We start from the raw sequence: 20431 nt of genomic DNA, 5'->3' as shown, positions 1-20431 counted from the left end.
AGTTAAGCCACACAAAATGTGGGGAAAGTTCAAGGGGGAGGGGGGGGGGTCAATACTTATGCACACCATTGAAACACTGAAAACATTTCGGTCTGAAAACCGACGACAAAAATTCCACCAGCGCTTGTTGTTCAGGTTCAGTTTAATTCAAGAAAATGAATATTCAATTACAAAAACAACGTTTTATCATAATGACTGTAATAATTTATTCGCTAAAGTGTTGCAGATAAAGATTCTTTGGCAGTGACAAAAAAAAAAAAAAAAAAAAAGAAATTCACAAGTGCTGCATTGGAACTGGAAAAAAAAAAAAAAAAAAAAGAAAAGAAGAAAAAAAAGAAAAGAATGAAGACTCTCACATCAGTCCCTTAGAAAGGAATTCAAATAGTGTTTAAACACCCGAACGAGGCGCGAACACATCCTCACTGGACTGCACCAACAAGGGTGTGTGTGTGTGTGTGTGTGTGAGAGAGTTCAGTCAGAAGTAAGACCTCCTGCAGGTAGGAAAGGTGATGGAGAATATTTACATTAGTGTGCGAAAGTTAAACAGAGAAATGTTCGTGTAGTTCAGGGTTTCGTGTTTAAATTCTACTGAGAAAACAGAAAAAAAAAAAAAGCTTCACGGTGTAGTTCTGTTCCAGCCCCGCCTTTATACATCTTTATATCTATACATCTTATTATATATATATATATATATATATATATATATATATATATATATATATATATATATATATATATATATATATTTTACACATTTATTGCAAATAGGAGTCACGAAACCTACGTAACCTCTATTTCATTTAAACGAGCATTAGCGAAGATCTTTTTTCTTTCCAGGATTAGGTCTCTTAGCTACGCTGAACATTTGAATGATTCCCGCCCACGTTCACGAAGCTCCGCCCCCCCCCTCCAGGATCTACGGCGGCCCGTATACCTAAACACGAAGAAGCATTCCATACCGGAAGTCCATTTTCCAGACGGGTTTTCCTCAGCGAATTAATAAACTTATCACGTTCTACATATCTATAAGTAAGGAGCGGGGAATAATAATAATAATAATAATAATAATAATAATAATAATAATAAGACTATTTAACCTTTAAGTGTTCCAGTCTGTACGTCTCTAAGGAAAAAAAAATAATCTATTTGATTGTAATTTATATCACACTTTTAAGATTTGCATTCAAATCAATATCAGGGGTGCTCAAACTTGTGCTCATTAATTTACAAATGAATATTACGTATACTCCGCCTCCCTCCCCCGCACAACCGTGGACAAATTCCTCTCCGAGTTCCCCTGGAAACATCGGGTGGAACACAACGGAAAATAGAAATATGTCAATGAAATATTTCAGCATCGGTGGATATGTTTACACATCCACAATTATTAATCTGGATTTTTTATTATTATTATTATTCTTAAAAAAATGTAGCGTGGTCAAGGCTCGGGGGCGGGTCGCAGAAACGATCGCGCAAGAGCGATAGGACTAGCTAATGGCCGCCATTTTGCGTCAACCCTGAACTTTGCGTATGTGCCGCGGAAAACCAAATCGCTCACGAGCGGGTTTCCCGAGACGTTCTCCGGGATCACGTCCGTAAGGACGTTCTTTAAGTGACGGACGTTTCCCGAAACCCTTCGTAAGTAGCGCGAACTCGTTTGTGAATTAACGGCGCGGAGCGGGCGGGTTTATTCTTATACATGTCGGACACGCCCGAATCAACGTCTACCGATTTATACCTCCGTATTGTGTGGGGTTTTTTTTTTTTTTTTTTTTTCCCCCACGTGTGGAGCTGGGACAGAACGAAAACGTGACCTAGCGAAACAAAACATAAACCAGCCAGTGACGTGCGAAGGACGAGATCTGGGACGTGACGCGGTCTGAATACGTCACACTGAATAGGACACGCTGTTACCGTCAATTCTTCACAGTTTCGTCATTATTTATTTAGAAATTATTTAAAAACTTAGCAATTCCTTCTCTAATTCATGTTAGAGCTATTTCTTACAACAACAACAAAAAAAAAAGAAATAAAAAGATATTTTTCCTAGTGAGTGTTTATTAACACTAAAGTGTGGAAGACTGAAATACAATAATACAAGGTTGGATCGATTGTTTTTTTCTTTTTTTTTTTTCTTTCCCCCGTTGTTGTTGTTTTTTTTTTAATACAATTCTTCACTTGCACCCAACTACGAACAAGTGCGACCAATCAGAGCTCAGCCCAGGCCGTGATCCCCGAGTCTGAGCCTTCATATCGGTACTATCGGGGACGATCGGGAACCGATCAGAACGTGTTCCGTTCGTCACGCGGCTCCGGACGCCGGAGCCTGCAGGGGGCGCCGAGAGGAACTTGGCAGACGCGTAAGTGCACATGAGGGCGTGAAAAAACACACATACACGAGCGATGACGATGGCGATGACATCACAGGTCCTGTTAATCTTCTAACACTGACGTGAGCGTCCCATCATCATCATCATCATCATCATCATGAGGATAGGCAGAGAGAGAGAGAGAGACGCTCAATGAGAGCAGAATACTGATAAAGCACACAAGTGTTTTTTTTTTAAATCCATTCAGACGTCCATCTTTAGTCGAAGCTATGAGAACTCCACTCGGGCGCTCGTGTTGGATCAGGACACGGCCGTGAATACACGAACAAAGAAGTCCGAAATACTGGAAATTTTTTTAGAGCATTGCACGTAAAACAGGCCGGACCGTTGATCTCCGGACCTTCTACTTCATGCAGCGTCTTCACATGCACACGCACACAGAGACACTGGCTGGGGTTAAAGGTCAGAGTGTGACCTTGCTGAGCCTGAGGGACAGGCTGGCGCGTGGCTGTGCGCGCGGTAACGTGGAGCTGCAGCGAGAGCGAAGCTGCACCGGTCGTCCTTCGGAGCCGCGAGTGCGCAGGACGAAGTCGAAGTTGGCCGACGTGTTCATGGCGTAAAACACGTTGCCGTTGTCAGGAATCACCAACTCTGAAAAACAGAAACAAATTATTCTTCTACAGACCCAGTTAATATTAACCCGCACCTTCGAATAAGCTATTGTTTCCATAGTAACAGCTCCCACACGGGGACTCGTACGGCGGACGGACGCTCCACAGAGCAAATACGTTTAAACGAAAAGAAAAACAATGACGCATGTACTGACTGTAAAGACTTTAAACAGAATCACTGTACGTTTTAAATCCGTGTTAAATTATTAATCGGCTTCATATAAACAAGCGTACCTCTCTCGTCCGATATGACCTGAACGAGCTCGTAGGCCTCGGCCTGGTCCTCGTCCAGGTTGTGTTTAGCCATGGCTCTGCTGATCACGGCCGGGGTTTTGTCCTGGCTCGTTAACTGCGGGAGGAAACGGTACACGTTTACACGTCAACGGTTACGAAAACAAGAGACATGTCGCGCTTGAAGTATAATACGCTAAATAAATGAGAACACTAACCATGATGCTCTTGTAGAGGTTCCCGTTGCCGTGCTCCAGGCTGACTCGGATGATGCAGGCGTCCTGGGTCTGCGTGTTGTATGCAGGCGATACCGGCGAGGTCGGAGACGGCGTCAGTGATGCGCAGCGGCGGTGAGCGCACGGCGCCGCAGAACCGCTAGCCGAGGACGAGGACGTGTCGATGGAGTGCAGGGACGTGCAGGAGGACGACTCGGACATCTAGGGGAAATGAGGAAGACGATTCGTTCCGATCGATTCCAAATGAGGAGACGTGTTTAACTGGATATACCGTGTACCGTTTTTGTTCGCTAAAAATCTTACACTAGCTGAAGGACAGGTCGTGTACCTTGGTCATGTGTGAGCGGAGTGTGTGCGTGGGCGTCATGCCTTCGCTGTCTGACGGACTGGAGTCGCTGGAGGACACGCTGACCGAGTCCATGCTCTCCCCCGAGCTGCCAGCAGGGGGCGACCTCGCCGTTTCTCTCACAGGGGAACTCGTGGTCGTGCTCGTCGTCGAGTCCGTTCCCAAGAAAAGCCTGTGTGATGGGATACAAACACGCACACACACACGATAATTATACACACACATAAAATAAAACCTTTATTGATTAAATCTTTCTGCATTCCGACTGATTAACTTGATTTAATGCTTTGGGTTTACGGTGATTGTGAAGGGAAGTGCGCACTCACAGACTCAGTCTTTTCACCATACTGGTGCGGGACTTGGGCGACGTGGGACTGCTGTCTCCGAGTCCTTCGATCTCACAGGACAGACCGTAGCTACAACACACAGCACAGCGCGAGTCAGACCTCCTCCTGTTTTATCCGCTCCGACACGCACTCGATTCAGCGAATTACTTCAAGAGAGCGTAACAAGCTAAACACCACACGACAACCCCCCTGTATTTCACCGTATATATGGTTTACTGAACTACTTGGAGGGCTGAAATTAGTTTTTGTTGCCGATACAAACATCGAACGTGTGAAATATTTCTAAAATATTCAGCGATTTTACGTGTTAAAAAAAAAAAGAATACATAAAAAAAAGATCCTCGTAGCCCTTTAATGCTTTGTTTAAATGAATAAACTTCACCGCAGTGACCGCCAATAACAATTCAAAGCAGGGAATCATGGGATGCCTGGCTTTTAAATTTTGGACACACGGTTCAAAAGTTCTGAACATAAACGTACTTCCAAGTTAGGCCCGGATTTGACCCAATGGTGGCGCTAGAGTGTTGGCAGCACTCGGCCCAAATTTGGTCAGAATGTTCCTTAGACCCTTCCCAATCGGTGTGCCAAATTTCACACCTTTTTACCGGACGGATTTATGGGACGCCATAGACAATCGAAGAAGAAGAAGAAGAAGAAGAAGAAGGGGATGAAGAAGAAGAAGCAGAAGAGAAAGAAGAAGAAGAACTTACACAACACGTTATATCAATATAATATAAGAATATTAACGATAACCAGAGGAATTAGAACGGAGTGAGTGTGTGTGTGTGTATGTGTGTGTGTGTGTGTGTGAGTGTGTGTGTACCTCTCCTCCTCAGTGTGATGGGGTTGGTTCTTGAACCAGCGCAGGAAGGCGGGGTCAGGATTGAGGCAGTAACTGTTACACGCAGACTGCAGCAGCTTGATCTGAGCGATTAGCTCAAACTCCTACAAAACAGTGTAGAAATATTTATTATATATTATTTTATAATAAAGTATAAATATGATACAATCATAGCAACTGTTTACAGTTATTCATTTTATTATTAAAACTGCTACCTAGGCAGAACCAAAGACTAAAGACTAGCTCGTGCGTGGAACTGCAGCAACTTAACGGATGTATGAGTGAAGTCGGGTATTCGACGGTGTACGGTGTACACGAGACTGACATTAACATCATCAGAAAGCACTCAAGTGCCTGAGACTTTAACCTCCCAAGACTGCCCTGTTAGAAAACTATCTACTGCACGGAAACTGAGAAATGTCTCTGAACAGGAAGTAGTTTGTGCAGTTTGTGCAAAAAAAAAGCGAGATCCTCATGAAAACACAGAGAGAGAGAGAGAGAGAGAGAGAGAGAGAGAGAGAGATATTATATATATGTATAGAGAGAGAGAGAGAGAGAGAGAGCAAGAGAGAGCACGTGAGAGGGAAAGAGTGAGATATATACACATATACATACATATCTATATATATTATATATATAGATAGAGAGAGCAAGAGTGTGAGAGAGAGTGAGAGAGAGATATAGCTAGATTGAGAGAGTGAGAGATAGATATATAGATAGATAGATAGGGAGAGCGAGAGAGAGATACATATATAGATAGAGAGAGTGAGCGAGAGTGTGAGAGAGAGATATAGATAGATTGAGAGAGTGAGAGCTAGATATATAGATAGATAGATAGGGAGCGCGAGAGAGAGATACATATATAGATAGAGAGAGTGAGCGAGAGTGTGAGAGAGAGATACAGATAGATAGAGGGAGCGAGAGATAGATATATAGATCGATAGATAGAGAGAGCGAGGGAGCGAGAGAGAGAGATAGATAAATACATATATAGAGAGAGAGCGTGAGAATGTGAGAGAGGGAGAGCGAGAGATATAGATATATAGATAGATAGAGAGAGAGAGAGAGCGTGAGAGATATATAGATAGATAGATAGAGAGAGATAGAGAGAGAGAGCGCGAGAGCGGCGGAACAGGGGGAAAGACAGAAACACACTCACCCTCCTCCTCTTTTCGAAGTTGATCAGTCCGCCCTGTGAGAGAGACAGACCAGTTACGCTTTATAACTGTTGGTAAATTGCCGCGGTACGAGAGGAATAAAACACAGGGTTCGTTACACCACTCCGTCACGATGTAAAGGTCTCACCTCGACCAGGTCGGGCAGAGCCGTGTCCAGCATGGTCAGATCGGTCAAGAACGTTCCCAGATACGGAATCGTGCCCTGCATGGCGCCCTGAAAGAGTTCATCACATTTACTCTCTGGATTCTTTTCAGCTCGATCCAACCTAAAGCCAAACACAGAAGCGCATCGAACTGCCGCAGTGTCTCGCGCGCTCACCGTCTCTTTCTGCAGCTGCAGTCTCTTCTGCGAGCGCTTCTGATGCTCCTTGGCGCAGTTCTCCAGATTGGCGAACTTCGACGTGCCCTCCTGCAGAGACAAAGAGCCAGTCTTTAACATCCGGATCCACTCAAACTACTGGGAATCCGGAAAGCCGGGATTTACCGACTCACCCTCATGAGCAGCTCTCGGCTCGTCAGGTAATTGTTGTGATCGGAGAAAATGTCCGAGAGCTCCTCAAACATCTGCATGCTGTCTCTGCAGAGGAACGGAACACGGAATGGGTCAGAGACAGACGCATATCCACAGTTGCAATCGAAATGATTCGACCCCCAGTGTAAATCAGGTTCATTGTCAGAATGTACAGATTTTCAGCGGTTTGCGATGAACAGATCAAACAAAAGCGACTGAAATAGTTCGACACGACAAACGCTTCGAGCGGTTTCCCCAAATTCAACTGAAAATGCAACTTATAATGACTTCTCCAGTCTCAAAATTATTCACCCCCTTCATGGTGAGCATCTTTAGTACTTAGTAGAGCTCCTTTTACTGTCATGACCTGCTGCAAACGAGATGCAGAGCTCCTGCAGCGTTCCTGAGGAATCTTCTCCCGTTCCTCATGAGCATTGTCCTCCAGTTCAGTAATATTCTTGGGTTTGCGTGCTGCGACCGCCTTCTTCAAATCCCACCTGAGATTTTCTATGGGGTTCAAGTCAGGTGACTGTGATGGGCCTGTAGAATCTTCCAGGACTTCTTCTGCAACCAAGCCTTGGTGGAATTTGACGTATGCTTGGGATCGTTGTCCTGTTAGAAGGTCCAGTGACGCCCGAGCTTCAACTTCCTCACAGACGGCATGATGTTTCCTCCTAGGGTTTCCTGATATTTCTATGAATCCATCTCACCTTCCACACGCTGCAGGTTTCCAGTGCCAGAGGACGCAAAGCAGCCGCAGAGCATCGCCGAGCCACCACCATGCTCGACTGTGTACAGAGTGTTCTTTCTTCGTTCTTCTTCCTCCAGACATCTATCCGTCCATCAGGCTTTGTTCAACTTAAACTATCAGTGTCTGTGTTATTCTGCCCATCTAAAAATGAATCACCCTACTGTGAATTCTTATCTCCTCTAAATATTACAATCTTTAAAATAACTAACGAAGAGAAAAATGTAAACGTGTGTACATATACAGACGCTAGAAGCCGTGTTATTGTTTACACAAAGTTCACACAAGAGGAGAGAGAAAAACGCCATATAGATGTACAGTATTAGGGAAGTGGTGAGTCAGGCATGACCTGAGCATGTAAAGAAGCTGCAGCGTTTAAGACAGTACGGGCCGAAGAGGAAGTAGTTCAGCAGAAAGGAGAAGCGTTTCTACAGCGTCATGGAGACTCACTTGTGTACGCAGGCCCACGCTCTCTTCAGTCTGTAGATGGGGTTGGACTGCAGGGCCGACACGATGGCTTTCAGGGAGGAGAAATTCTTACGAATGCGACACTCCTGAGGAAAAGACAAAACAACACCTCATCCATTTCAACATATTACATCCGTCCATCCATCCATCCATGTCTATCTATCCATCAGCCATTCCTTTTCATCCATTTATCCATCCATGTCTGTCAATCATCTGTCTATTGATCCATCCATCATTATGTCTATTTATTTATCCTTCCATCCATTCATCCATGTCTATCCATTCATTTATCCATCCATGTCTATCTATCATCCTTGTCTATTCATCCATCACCCATTCAAATCTATCCATCCTCCATGCCTATTCATCCATCCATTCATCCATGTCTGTCCATCCTCTATGTCTATTGATCCCTCCATCATGTCTATTCATCCTTCAATAAATTCATCCATGTCTATCCATTCATGTCTATCTATCCATCCTCCGTTCCTTTTCATCCACCCATTCATTTATCCATCCATGTCCATTCATCCATCCATCCAATCAGAGGTTAATATTTAGAAGCGGGAAACCTAAACACGGTGTTTAAACTGGCTATGGTAAGCCTTTATTACGTGCGTGTTTACGTTGATCGAGTGAGTGTGTGTACCTTTGCGATGTCGATCCAGCGCTGGATGATTCGTGCTCGTAGGTGTGGTCGCAGGTGTCGCGGGTGGAGGACGGTGCTCACCACGCAGCCTGCCACAGCGTTAAACTGGGTGATGGTGGCCCTCACGGTGGGGGCCGCCTGCTTGTTCTCCTTCTTATCTCTCTGAGACCAAACGGAACCCAGACAGTGATGAGGAACCACCTTCTTAAAGAGCAGCTGAGGAACACACACACACACACACACACACACAGGTAAGAAAAACAGTAATCACGCAGGAAAGCTGGACTGGTAGCTGATTCAGATGAATAATTAATAAACACATTTATATATGAAAATATTTAAATATAAAGGAAACGAACCAACATTTAATTCATAATAATTCAAATGTAATGGAACTGAACTGTAAATACAGCTGCATGCAGATATACTGAGATATCTATTTATCTATCTATCTTTGTCTGTCTGTGTCTCCTTTTGTCTGCATACCTGTCTATCTTCTGTCTGTCTATCTCTCTATGCTTGTCTGTCTGTCTTTGATTAACTGTCTGTCTATCTGACTATCTATATTTATCTGTCTATCTATGTACCTATTTTCATCTATCTATCTCTCTATTCCTGTCGGTTTGTCTTTGATTAGCTGTCTGTCTGCCTGTCTCTGTCTGTCTGTCCAAAAGTACAATTTCTAAATATAATTTTTAACAAAATGATTAGATTGTAGAATGTATTTTATTTAACTACATTTCATATCCTATTTTAAAAACGATAAGCTTTTAATCCTATTACGTTATATAATATATTTACGGGAATATTATAGTATATTATAATGCGTTCCCTCACCGCGTCCATGTAAGTGAGCTGCTCGGCCACCAGGTCGGCGCTGAAGGACAGGAAGTCCTCCTGAACCTCAATCTCCACTTCCTCATCCTCGCCCAGGCAGAAAGGGCTGTTACCGTGGAAACCACCTGTGGGACAAAAGGTAACTGTTGTCATGGATGGATTTATACATGTTTAGTGTAATATAAATCCATCCATAAAAAAAATATATATATAAAAAAGTGAAAAATGAATGAATAGAAATTGAGTGGGAAGGAGTACAGGGGGAAAATGAGGAAAGACGGATATGGATGAACGGATGGAAACAGAGAACGGAAAGACATAAATGTTTGAACCGTCTCTTCATTCATCAATATCCGTCTGTCATGTCTACTCATTTAGCTGCACTCTTTCTCTCTGCGTATTCAGTTATGACAAGCTGGCAAAGACGTCCTCTCTCTCTCTCTCTCTGTGTGTGTACATAAATGGACAAAGAACAGAGATGGATGGACTGATGGATGAAAGGATGGACAGACTGACCGTCTGTTTCACTCTCCCCGTTGGAATGACTCTGTAGCTGCTCCAGCAGGCTCTGCGCTCTCCGCGTCGGCTCGGAATCTGGCATCGCCTTCTTCAGAAACCCTAAAACCCTGCGCAGACTCGGGTAAGATGGTGGCTCCTGAAAGTCCTCGGGGCACTGGTCTAACCACGCCCTCAGGATGGATGCTAACGCCCTAGAGAGGGAGAGAGAGTGAGAGCGAGAGTCAGAGAGAAAGAGGGACAGTGAGAGACAGAGGGACAGCGAGAGACACAGGGACAGCAAGAGAGAGAGAGACAGAGGGACAGCAAGAGACAGAGGGACAGCGAGAGAGAAAGAAAGCGAGAGAAAGAGAGACAGCGAGAGACACAGAGAGACAGAGAGAGACAGAGAGAGACACAGAGAGAGAGAGAGAGAGAGAGAGAGAGAGACAGCGAGAGACACAGAGAGACAGAGAGAGACAGAGAGAGAGAGAGAGAGAGAGAGAGAGAGCGAGAGACATGACGCAGAGTGGTTAGTCCGAAGCAGAGATCTTTATCTTTACAGTTTCACTCAATGAGTCTTTTATGATTCATTAACTAGCCGCACGCCGTTAATCATAACTTCCTAATTTCTTTGTTTCCTCTGAAAAAAAATAAAGTGCTGGTCCAGCATATCCTGAATGTTTTCATGGAGTGTAATCATCACACACACACACACACACACACACATCAACATTCGTGTCTGTTTATAGAGTATTGCGTGTACGAGTATTACGGTAAATACAGCAGGTTTATAGAGTATTGCGTGTACGAGTATTACGGTAAATACAGCAGGTTTATAGAGTATTGCGTGTACGAGTATTACGGTAAATACAGCAGGTTTATAGAGTATTGCGTGTACAAGTATTACGGTAAATACAGCAGGTTTATAGAGTATTGCGTGTACGAGTATTACGGTAAATACGGCAGGTTTATAGAGTATTGCGTGTACGAGTATTACGGTAAATACGGCAGGTTTATAGAGTACTTCGTGTACGAGTATTACGGTAAATACGGCAGGTTTATAGAGTATTGCGTGTACGAGTATTACGGTAAATACGGCAGGTTTATAGAGTACTGCGTGTACGAGTATTACGGTAAACACAGCAGGTTTATAGAGTATTGCGTGTACGAGTATTACGGTAAATACGGCAGGTTTATAGAGTATTGCGTGTACGAGTATTACGGTAAATACGGCAGGTTTATAGAGTACTGCGTGTACGAGTATTACGGTAAATACGGCAGGTTTATAGAGTACTGCGTGTACGAGTATTACGGTAAATACAGCAGGTTTATAGAGTATTGCGTGTACGAGTATTACAGTAAACACAGCAGGTTTATAGAGTATTGCGTGTACGAGTATTACGGTAAATACAGCAGGTTTATAGAGTATTGCGTGTACGAGTATTACAGTAAATACAGCACGCTTATGGAGAGCATGTGGAAGGATTCAAAATGGCTCACGTTCTCACGGCGCCTCGATTTTCCCCGGCTTGGCTCTGACTGCTCTCTCTGTCACTGTCCTCCATGTGTCCGTACCTGTCATAACACACACACACACACACACACACACACAGAATTTCAGCTCAGAGCATCGTCACTTACAGAAGCGGCAGGATTTGTCATCATTTAGGCTCAATAAAGGAGGTGTGGCCTATGCGCCTGTCAATTTCAGTAAAGGAGGTGTGGCCCCTATGTGTATTAGTGTCCCTGAAGGAGGCGTGGCCAATGTACCCATCAGTTTTACTGAAGGAGGAGTGGCCTCTATGTGAGTCAGTCTCGTTAAAGGAAGTGTGGCCTCTATGTGTATTAGTGTCGCTGAAGGAGGTGTGGCCTATGTACCCGTCAGTTTCAGTGAAGGAGGCGTGGCCTATCACAAGCTTAGGTGAAAAGGTACTCATACTGTAGCTCCTCAAAACAGATCTAATTCATATCATAATAACGACCTTCATGAACAAGATTTTTGACTGAAGACTAACATGAACTAAGCTAACACACACACACACACACACACACACACACCTGTCGAGCAGTAGCTGCAGGACGCTGTGTGTGCTGGCGAAGGCTCTGTAGGTGGACAGGAAGATGCTGGTGTAGGTGAGATCGTTATCGCCGAACGCAGTGAGCAGGGTCTCCACAAGCCGCTCCAGCGTCCCCGCACGAATACTGCGGATCTTACACGTCTCTAACTGACTGACCGTGTGACCCGGGGGCAACCGATCGCCCTCCACCTGAGAGAGAGAGAGAGAGAGAGAGAGAGTTAGTTATCATCAGCATTACTTCTGATATAATTCTAAGCTTTCAAAATGAACTAGTCTTTGAGGTTGTTATTCACAGAAGAGATTTTGCCCGAGACAGACTTCTATTATCTACATCAGCCTTGAGAAGCAGTCAAAACGTCTCAGCCGTGCAGCGTGGGGGAAATTATACACGTCTGTTTTTTCTTCTTCTCAAAATTGTTTCTCTAACAATAAGTGCTAGTTGTGCTTTGTGTGTTAACGACGCCTGAGCCCCGCCGCTGTAGAAAAGCTCCAGTTACGCAAGTCTATAATCAGATTTAACTGTCGAAATCGGGCCGTGTGTGTTTGGCTTTCGAGATAAACAAATGCAGAAGAAGAAAAAAAAAACAAAACAATAAATCAAAAGATGCATTTGCTTTCTTCCAAAGTGTGTGTGTGTGTTTTTTTTTCTTCCTCCTTTCTTCCAGAAAAGTCTCCAGGTTCCGAGCTCTGTTCTCTGTGATTCTGCGCTGGAGTTTTGGTCGTAATCAACTTCCAGCTGTGAAACTAATAACGTTCAGGTAGAGCTCAGACTGCGAGGAGCTCAAGGAACCGCTGATTGGGTTCTGGGGCTCAGTACTTGATAGTTGGGGATTAAAATAACATTAAATGCAACTGTAAATGGATAAAAAAAAATTGTGTGTATTAGTGTCGCTGAAGGAGGCGTGGCCAATGTACCCATCAGTTTTATTGAAGGAGGAGTGGCCTCTATGTGAGTCAGTCTCATTAAAGGAGGAGTGGCCTCGATGTGTATTAGGGTTGCTGAAGGAGGCGTGGCCAATGTACCCATCAGTTTTATTGAAGGAGGAGTGGCCTCTATGTGAGTCAGTCTCATTGAAGGAGGAGTGGCCTCGATGTGTATTAGGGTTGCTGAAGGAGGCGTGGCCAATGTACCCATCAGTTTTATTGAAGGAGGAGTGGCCTCTATGTGAGTCAGTCTCATTGAAGGAGGAGTGGCCTCGATGTGTATTAGTGTCGCTGGAGGAGGCGTGGCCAATGTACCCATCAGTTTTATTGAAGGAGGAGTGGCCTCTATGTGAGTCAGTCTCATTGAAGGAGGAGTGGCCTCGATGTGTATTAGGGTTGCTGAAGGAGGCGTGGCCAATGTACCCATCAGTTTTATTGAAGGAGGAGTGGCCTCTATGTGAGTCAGTCTCATTGAAGGAGGAGTGGCCTCGATGTGTATTAGTGTCGCTGGAGGAGGCGTGGCCAATGTACCCATCAGTTTTATTGAAGGAGGAGTGGCCTCTATGTGAGTCAGTCTCATTGAAGGAGGAGTGGCCTCGATGTGTATTAGTGTCGCTGATGGAGGCGTGGCCAATGTACCCATCAGTTTTATTGAAGGAGGAGTGGCCTCTATGTGAGTCAGTCTCATTAAAGGAGGAGTGGCCTCGATGTGTATTAGTGTCGCTGAAGGAGGCGTGGCCTATGTACCTGTCAGTCTCAGTGACGGGGGCGTGGCTTATCACAAGCTAAGGTGAAAGGTACTCATACTGTCGCTCCACAAAACAGCAATTCCGCAGCGGTTACATTTCTTTACTTTTTATCCGTTTAGAGTTGCGGAACGCCCGTGAAACAAATTCGCATTTACGTTATCGCAGCTATGAACGGCCGTTCCTTCGCCAGACTCTCTCTTCTCTCTCTCTCTCGCTCTCTCTCCAAGACGATAAGTAAAACAATAAATAAATAAAACTTCAGGAAGTTCCAGCTCTCACTCTTATAAAAGCTCTGACACCGGAGACTCCTTCCGTAAACGTCTCCTTACACAAACGTCCGCCGTACGCATCCCTGCGAGCGGGCTGTTACCGTAGAAACGATAAGGGCGTATCAGAGCGAGCGCATTAATGCTGTGTAGCGGTTGTAGGAACTGAATCGTCAAATATAAAACAGCGCGATAATGTCAGAAACCGCGGTAGGAGGAGTGAATCGGCAGGCCTGTACCGTGGAAAAACAAAAATGTTTGCAGGATTATCCGTCTGTTATTTTAACAGACGTTCGAGTTATTTTCCCGTCTACGCCAACACCCGTCTAAAACAACACGCGCACACCACGGTCCGGATCTTATTATCTTATTTATATCAGTTTCAGAAGCGTTTTTGATCTCTCAGCGCTGCTTTACTGGACCTGTTTCTCACCCAATGAAATGTTTTGTCTGTAAAACCATGTGTGTGTGTGTGTGTGAGAGAGAGAAAGGGAAAGGGAGAGAGAGAGAGAGAGCAGGAGAAAGACAGATGGAGGGCGGGGGGTAAAAAGCACTGATTAGAAGCAGATTGTCGTGTTTCCTGCCTTTCCATCCCTTCATCCCTCCCTCCGTGGCTTCTTCAGGGCCATCCTAACCTCATGAAAGCCTAAAATGTTCACTGTCGCTCATATCGAATATTATTTTATCTATAACCTTTAACCTTTAACCTTAACCCGGGCTGGGTTTCAAATGAAAGAGACGTTCTCTCGCCCTTTTTTTTTTTTAATCGTAGGTTACGAGTTCTCACCGAAATCGCAGCGACATTTCTTCCGTGAGCGTCTCAGACGGTAAATTATTCAAAACCAGCGCACCGCCGACGTTTCCTTTCACTTCTAGATGTTCTTTCGTTTTTTTTTTTTTTACTTGTAAATTCTGGATCGTGATTGGTCGGAAGGCATCGATTCGTCTTCTAGAACGGCAGCTCGGACAGGTTTATAGGAATGCGCTCGTTATAATAAAGTTGTCATTTCTGCAGGATGCCGGAAAATTCCGTCACCAAAGAGAGACGAAAACAGCACGTGTTCCTTCATTCATTTATTAATTTGTATTTACATGTACGCTTTACGCTTCTGTCTGTGGCGTTCTCTCGGCGCGTTTTCTGCGGAGTTTGTTTGACGTGTGAAAACGTCTTCCGGAACGTTCACGGAAGGAGTCTCCAGTGTCGGTGCGCTTTGTAACGGTCAGAGGTAAGGCTGTAGGTTTAGGAGGAGCTCACGCTTCTCTGTGGCTTCTTGCTAACGTGAAAAGAGGCGTGGTTTTTAATTTTTGTATTACAAACTTCGAGAGAGAGAGAGAGAGAGAGAGAGAGAGAGAGAGAGAGAGAGAGAGAGAGAGAGGGGAAAAAAAAAGAAAAGAAAGAGAGGCTGGTGAGGGAAGGACTGTTCACAGCTGCTATAACGCAAGTGAAAACATGCCTCGTGGACGTTCCACAATGTTAAATGTAACTATAAATGGATAAAAAAAATATGACTGTGCTGAAGCTGTGGCGTAAGAGGAATAAAACACATGCTGCTGTTATAATGATGAAAATAATCAACTTCTGGTAACAGCGTCCATCTTTGATGTAGTGTGTGTGTGTGTGTGTGTGTGTGTGTGTGTGTGTGTGTTCTCTTACCCCCAGCCATCTTGCCCCTTTGTTGGCCGCCTGTTGAATTTGGACCCTCTTGAGTGTGACGCTGTAAACGGCCCCCTCCTCCACCTCCTCACCCCAGTCCTGCACCGAGCTCTGCACCGAGAGGGAAAACGATCATTATACACAACACACACACACACACACACACACACACACACACACACACTGATGTGCATCGAACATGGAGTTAGTACTGAAAGCTGTTAGGCTGTTAGGCCACGCCCACTCTACTCATCAGCGGTGTGTGTGTGTGTGTGTGGAATATGGAAATGTGGAAATGGAAACACAGAACATCATGACAGGAGCTGGAGGGCAGAAATGAAGCACACGACCTGATTCAATTGTAAAATCTAGTTGTTTTTTTTTTATACGACAGGAGTTCACGGCTCGTCCAATCAGAATCGAGCGGTGAGGCTGCATTCACCATCTGTTTCCTGTACAGCTCTGAGAGATAAACACTGGGCTGAACGAGTCACACCGGCCACGCCGCTAAACAATAGCAGGAGGTGCGCACACTCGGAACCCGGAGCCTGCTGAGTCCACAGTACACACACACACACACACACACACACACACACTGCCTGCTGAGTCCACAGTACACTCTCGTACACTCACACACACTCTCACACACACTCACTATCACACAGACACACACACTCTCACACAGACACACTATCACACACACACTCTCACACAGACACACTATCACACACACACTCACACACACTCACACACACTCACACTCTCACACACTCTCACACACACACTCACACACACACACTCACACACACACTCACACTCACACACACACACTATCACACACACTATCACACACACACTCTCACACAGACAGCTCTGCCAATAAACTATTTCTTCACAAATAATAGTGAATTGTGAATGAGTGTCCAATAATTCCACAACAACAACAACAATAACAACAACAACAACAACAACAACAACAACAACAATAATAATAATAATAATAAACAACCCACACCATTTTGTGTTAAATTTATTTTCGGAGTTTTTCAGGGATACGTCATAAACCTACTGCTACTCTGCTAAACAAAATCAAAACGGGCCACGCCCTGTCGTTACCATAGTTACTATTCTGACGTACTCATACTTACTAATGATATTAATTTATGGGTTTTGAGTGGGTGTATTCGTTCCTTTTCAGAGCAGCAGTAAATAAATAAAAGAACATGCCACATAGATGATGATTTATTTATTTATTTTTAAATCTGACACAGAAAAAAAAAAGAAGAAGAAAATCTTTGTGTGTATTAAGAGCCTCCGAGCTCTACTGGCCGGGTTGCCAGATTGTAATCACACATTTCACCCGAGGTGTATAAAGATACTCTCACTATACATAATAAGTCACTTTCAATCTATTACTAATGAGGTCACTCTATACATGGAAATATTTACATATTATATAGTCTAGAGATATAAAACTAATCGACGAGTTATTGTTTCCAACCTCAAGCTGACTTTTTATCCGTTTCTAGTTGCATAAAAGTTCCCGTTAGTCCTTGTTCTCGCTTACGTTACAGCAGCAATAATCAGTATAATCCGGCGTTCCCTCATCGGCCTCTCTTTCTTCTCTCTCTTCAGGTTAATCCGACAAGAACAAAACGCAGCTTGTCGTGTTACTGACGCGAAGACGCGTAAACCCCGCCGTCCCGAACGTGTCGGAAAACTCAACGTCACGGCTTTACCTCCGACCGTCCCGTAAACGTTAAGTAAACCCATACCTGCTTACAGGAAACTCCGCCGTATTAACGTTTATGCGGCGCGAAAGTGCAAAGTACCGAGGATTTCGAAGTGCAAGTGCTCGTGCATTGTTTGTAGTGTCGTTTCCACGCAGCCTGTTATTAACTCGGCTTCATAAAACAGTCATTTGGTGTTTAAATACACACAGGCTTACACTGTAACCTGAAATTAAGGGACGATGCCGTATAAAACGACCCTGTGGGAAAAAGAACAACTTTGGGTATAGCGCCGAGAAATTGTATTCTTCATATTTAGGCATCTTTCCTAAAGTAATAGCACAGGTCAAGGGTTACGCTCAGCGTATACGCGACTGTAACTACGAGGAGATGAATAACGGCAGATCCCGATTCTGAAACCACGCTAACGTCACGCGTGTCGGTTTGTAATTCCCGTCATATCATTTTACCACAACGCTTTACAAAGTTCAAATGTTTTTAAACGGTTTGCAACATAAGGAATAAAACACGCCATGCCACGCTGTCATAGGAAAATACTCAAGCATAGGTTGGTGTGAAGAAGTTCATTTCCCCCCCACACTAAAGACGATCCTTTTTTCCCCCCAATAACAGCTCACCCTGAAGAGTTTCCTTCCTCATACGATCATTTTAATTCATTACAAAACACCTTTATTTTTTATCCATTTAAAGTTACATTTACTGTCGTGGGACGTACGAGCCTAATTAGTCCGCTAACGATCACCTACGTTACTCGCATTGCTTTACGCCCGGGCGGCACAAAGCGCCGACACCGTTAGCGTTAGCCCGTGTCGAGCGTCCGCCATACGAGCTCTTACTTTAGACACGTGAACATTTTAGAACGAGCGTATTAATATAAAACCGATTGGCCAGATCTGCTCTTACGGAGAACGAACGAACACCTTCTGACCGATCGGAATCCAGAATTTAACGACGGTACAAAATTATTTTTCTTTTAAACAAACAAACAAAAAAAAAACATGACTAACATCAAGCCGGATATCTCTCGATCTCGTCTGCGTGCTTGTTCGCTACCAAATGTCACTTCATCCACTGACAGTAGAAAAAAAATCGCTTCATTATTCTAAAACTAAAAACAACCAATTTACAAAAACAGAACGGTTAAATTGTTTTAAACGCAAAAATAAAAGGTCAGATGATGACTGTTTGGTTTAAAAAAAAAATCTATTTCTTTTTTTAGTTATTATCGTCTGGGATATTGTTCAGTATCGATATCGCAGTCGATATCACGGTATTGTACCAACCCTAACAGAACACAGATACTGCATCGGATAGATGTAACGATTTATTTTATTTTATTTTATTTAAAAAACATATATATATAAAATAAAAGAAAGAAATTAATATGGAGAAGGGAAAAAAATAACAAGATATAAAAATAAGTAGGTGTGACCCAATTATTTTAATCATTTTAAGCGCCTCAGTTTTTTCCCATCAAACTTAGTTTTCGAACCGCATCCTAGCATACTGACTAGAATGGGAAAATAGAGCGGTTGCTATAGTTACTGCTGTATTTTATTTTTTTTTTGGCAATACTATTTAGTAGTAGTCCTGAAATCACTCTGCATTTTCACAAGAGAAACTAACGGGCTTTAGTTGACGAAAATATGTTTTCTAATCGCTTCCTCGTCCCCCCCGAGTGAAAATAACGGTCTCCTAACTCGCAAAAAGTATTATTTTTTTCCCCCCTTCTTTTTAATCCCTCGCGGCCATGTTTAAAAACGGAGAATAAAATAAACACAAACACAAACAGCTAACATTTTTTACGACAGTTGTGTTACTTGGCAACAATGTTCATTTCAGTTCCACGCAGCAGCTCGCGCTCTTTTGTAACTCCATTATTCTTTATTTTTCCTTTATATCCCGTCCCTCTTTTCTTCCCCTCCTCCTCCGTCCCTCCATCCGCCGTCTTTCTCTTCCAAACCATTAGAGGAAAGTAACAAAACTTTCAAATAAATGAATTAACGTTACCATTTTAGCTTTCCAGGCGAACTTCATGGTGACGTTTCCTCACATCGTATGTTTGTAGCATCAGTGCGGGGCTACACTGCTAAATCCGGTGGAGGAAGAAAAAAAAAAAAAAGAAACCACGACAAAATATGATCGTTAAATCCCTCTTTTCTCCTTCTCTCTCTCTCACTCTCACTCTCACACACTCGGTCCCGTCCCAGCTCTCTAGTCCCTCTGCCCACTTCCTATTCATCCCATTGTATACCAAAAACCCTCCTGCAGTACTTCACTCCGCCATCAGAGGGCCTAGTCTTCAATCAATGGAAATGCTAAACAAACAACTTGCTAATCAAACAAATCACGCGAAGACCTGACAAGTTCAATATTCTACAAATAGAATACAAATCAGAAGTATTTATTAAAACATCCTATCTCAGTTTATCCTAAAATCATAAACCAGCCTGTGATTTTAACCTTGTTACCGAGCACTCTATCGAACACCTCGTCTAAACAAGCCGATTAAACTAGGCGTTAAATCCTTTACTCCATCCTGAAACACATTAAATATGTTTATGTTGAAATATTTCTGAAGTGTTTAGTGGTTTGCTTGATGATTGTGGTGTTTTTGTTATTCCTCTGTGAGTGAGAGGTTAGCGGTTGCTAATCACAGAGGGACGTTGTTGTTGTTGTTGTTGTTATTGTTGTCTGGAACAGTTACAGTGGAGTTGATGAATAGACTTAGACAATTTCACCAATCTCAAACTTAACTTGCTCTCCCGTCTGTGTCTCCGTCTCACGTTCTCTCTCCGTCTGCCTGTCCCCATCTCTCTCTATCTCTTAGCCCACCTATCTCTCAATCTCTCTCTGTCCATCTGTCGTTTAAAGGTAAGAAGTGCTACCGGGTTTACGGTTGATGATGTGAGCGGCCATGTCGATTTAACGCCACTCGATAACCTTTGGGTTGAGGAGGCTTTCCTGACTTTTCAAGAAGGAATTCCAAGTTGAGGGGGTGTTTTTTGTTTTCCCAGTCAGGAGTTTGGAAATTCAGAGTTACTAGTTTGAGTTGAATGTGGCATTAGCCCTCACTTCATTTCTACCTAACGAGAGTGATGCAGCAGTGCTTTAGTCC

The 20431-nt window shown here is 43.7% G+C and overlaps 1 protein-coding gene across 2 annotated transcripts in view; it reads right to left on the bottom strand.

Moving 5' to 3' along the window:
• Positions 1–1096: 1096 nt before the first annotated feature.
• Positions 1097–20431, bottom strand: part of rgl1 (ral guanine nucleotide dissociation stimulator-like 1) — a 34911-nt gene continuing 15576 nt past the window's right edge. Inside the window, exons 1-18 of one of the 2 annotated variants that reach the window (XM_053625950.1) lie at positions 19324–20093; positions 15563–15673; positions 11950–12158; positions 11392–11466; positions 9910–10103; positions 9394–9518; positions 8557–8772; positions 7890–7993; positions 6673–6757; positions 6500–6589; positions 6308–6394; positions 6162–6194; positions 4985–5106; positions 4141–4230; positions 3797–3986; positions 3451–3669; positions 3236–3350; positions 1097–2981 (exon numbers count right to left, since the gene is read on the bottom strand). In XM_053625950.1, coding sequence (XP_053481925.1) covers positions 2794–2981; positions 3236–3350; positions 3451–3669; positions 3797–3986; positions 4141–4230; positions 4985–5106; positions 6162–6194; positions 6308–6394; positions 6500–6589; positions 6673–6757; positions 7890–7993; positions 8557–8772; positions 9394–9518; positions 9910–10103; positions 11392–11466; positions 11950–12158; positions 15563–15673; positions 19324–19350 — 2280 coding nt within the window. In that variant the 5' untranslated portion in view covers positions 19351–20093 and the 3' untranslated portion in view covers positions 1097–2793. Of the gene's footprint in view, positions 2982–3235; positions 3351–3450; positions 3670–3796; positions 3987–4140; positions 4231–4984; positions 5107–6161; positions 6195–6307; positions 6395–6499; positions 6590–6672; positions 6758–7889; positions 7994–8556; positions 8773–9393; positions 9519–9909; positions 10104–11391; positions 11467–11949; positions 12159–15562; positions 15674–19323; positions 20094–20431 lie in introns of those variants that run through there. The other variant, XM_053625949.1, reaches the window with a different exon arrangement.

This window comes from Ictalurus furcatus, chromosome 5 (assembly GCF_023375685.1).
Source record: "Ictalurus furcatus strain D&B chromosome 5, Billie_1.0, whole genome shotgun sequence".
NCBI lineage: Eukaryota > Metazoa > Chordata > Actinopteri > Siluriformes > Ictaluridae > Ictalurus > Ictalurus furcatus.
The sequence above is the reverse complement of the archived record's forward strand: the minus strand, read 5'-3'. Positions and strand labels throughout refer to the sequence as shown.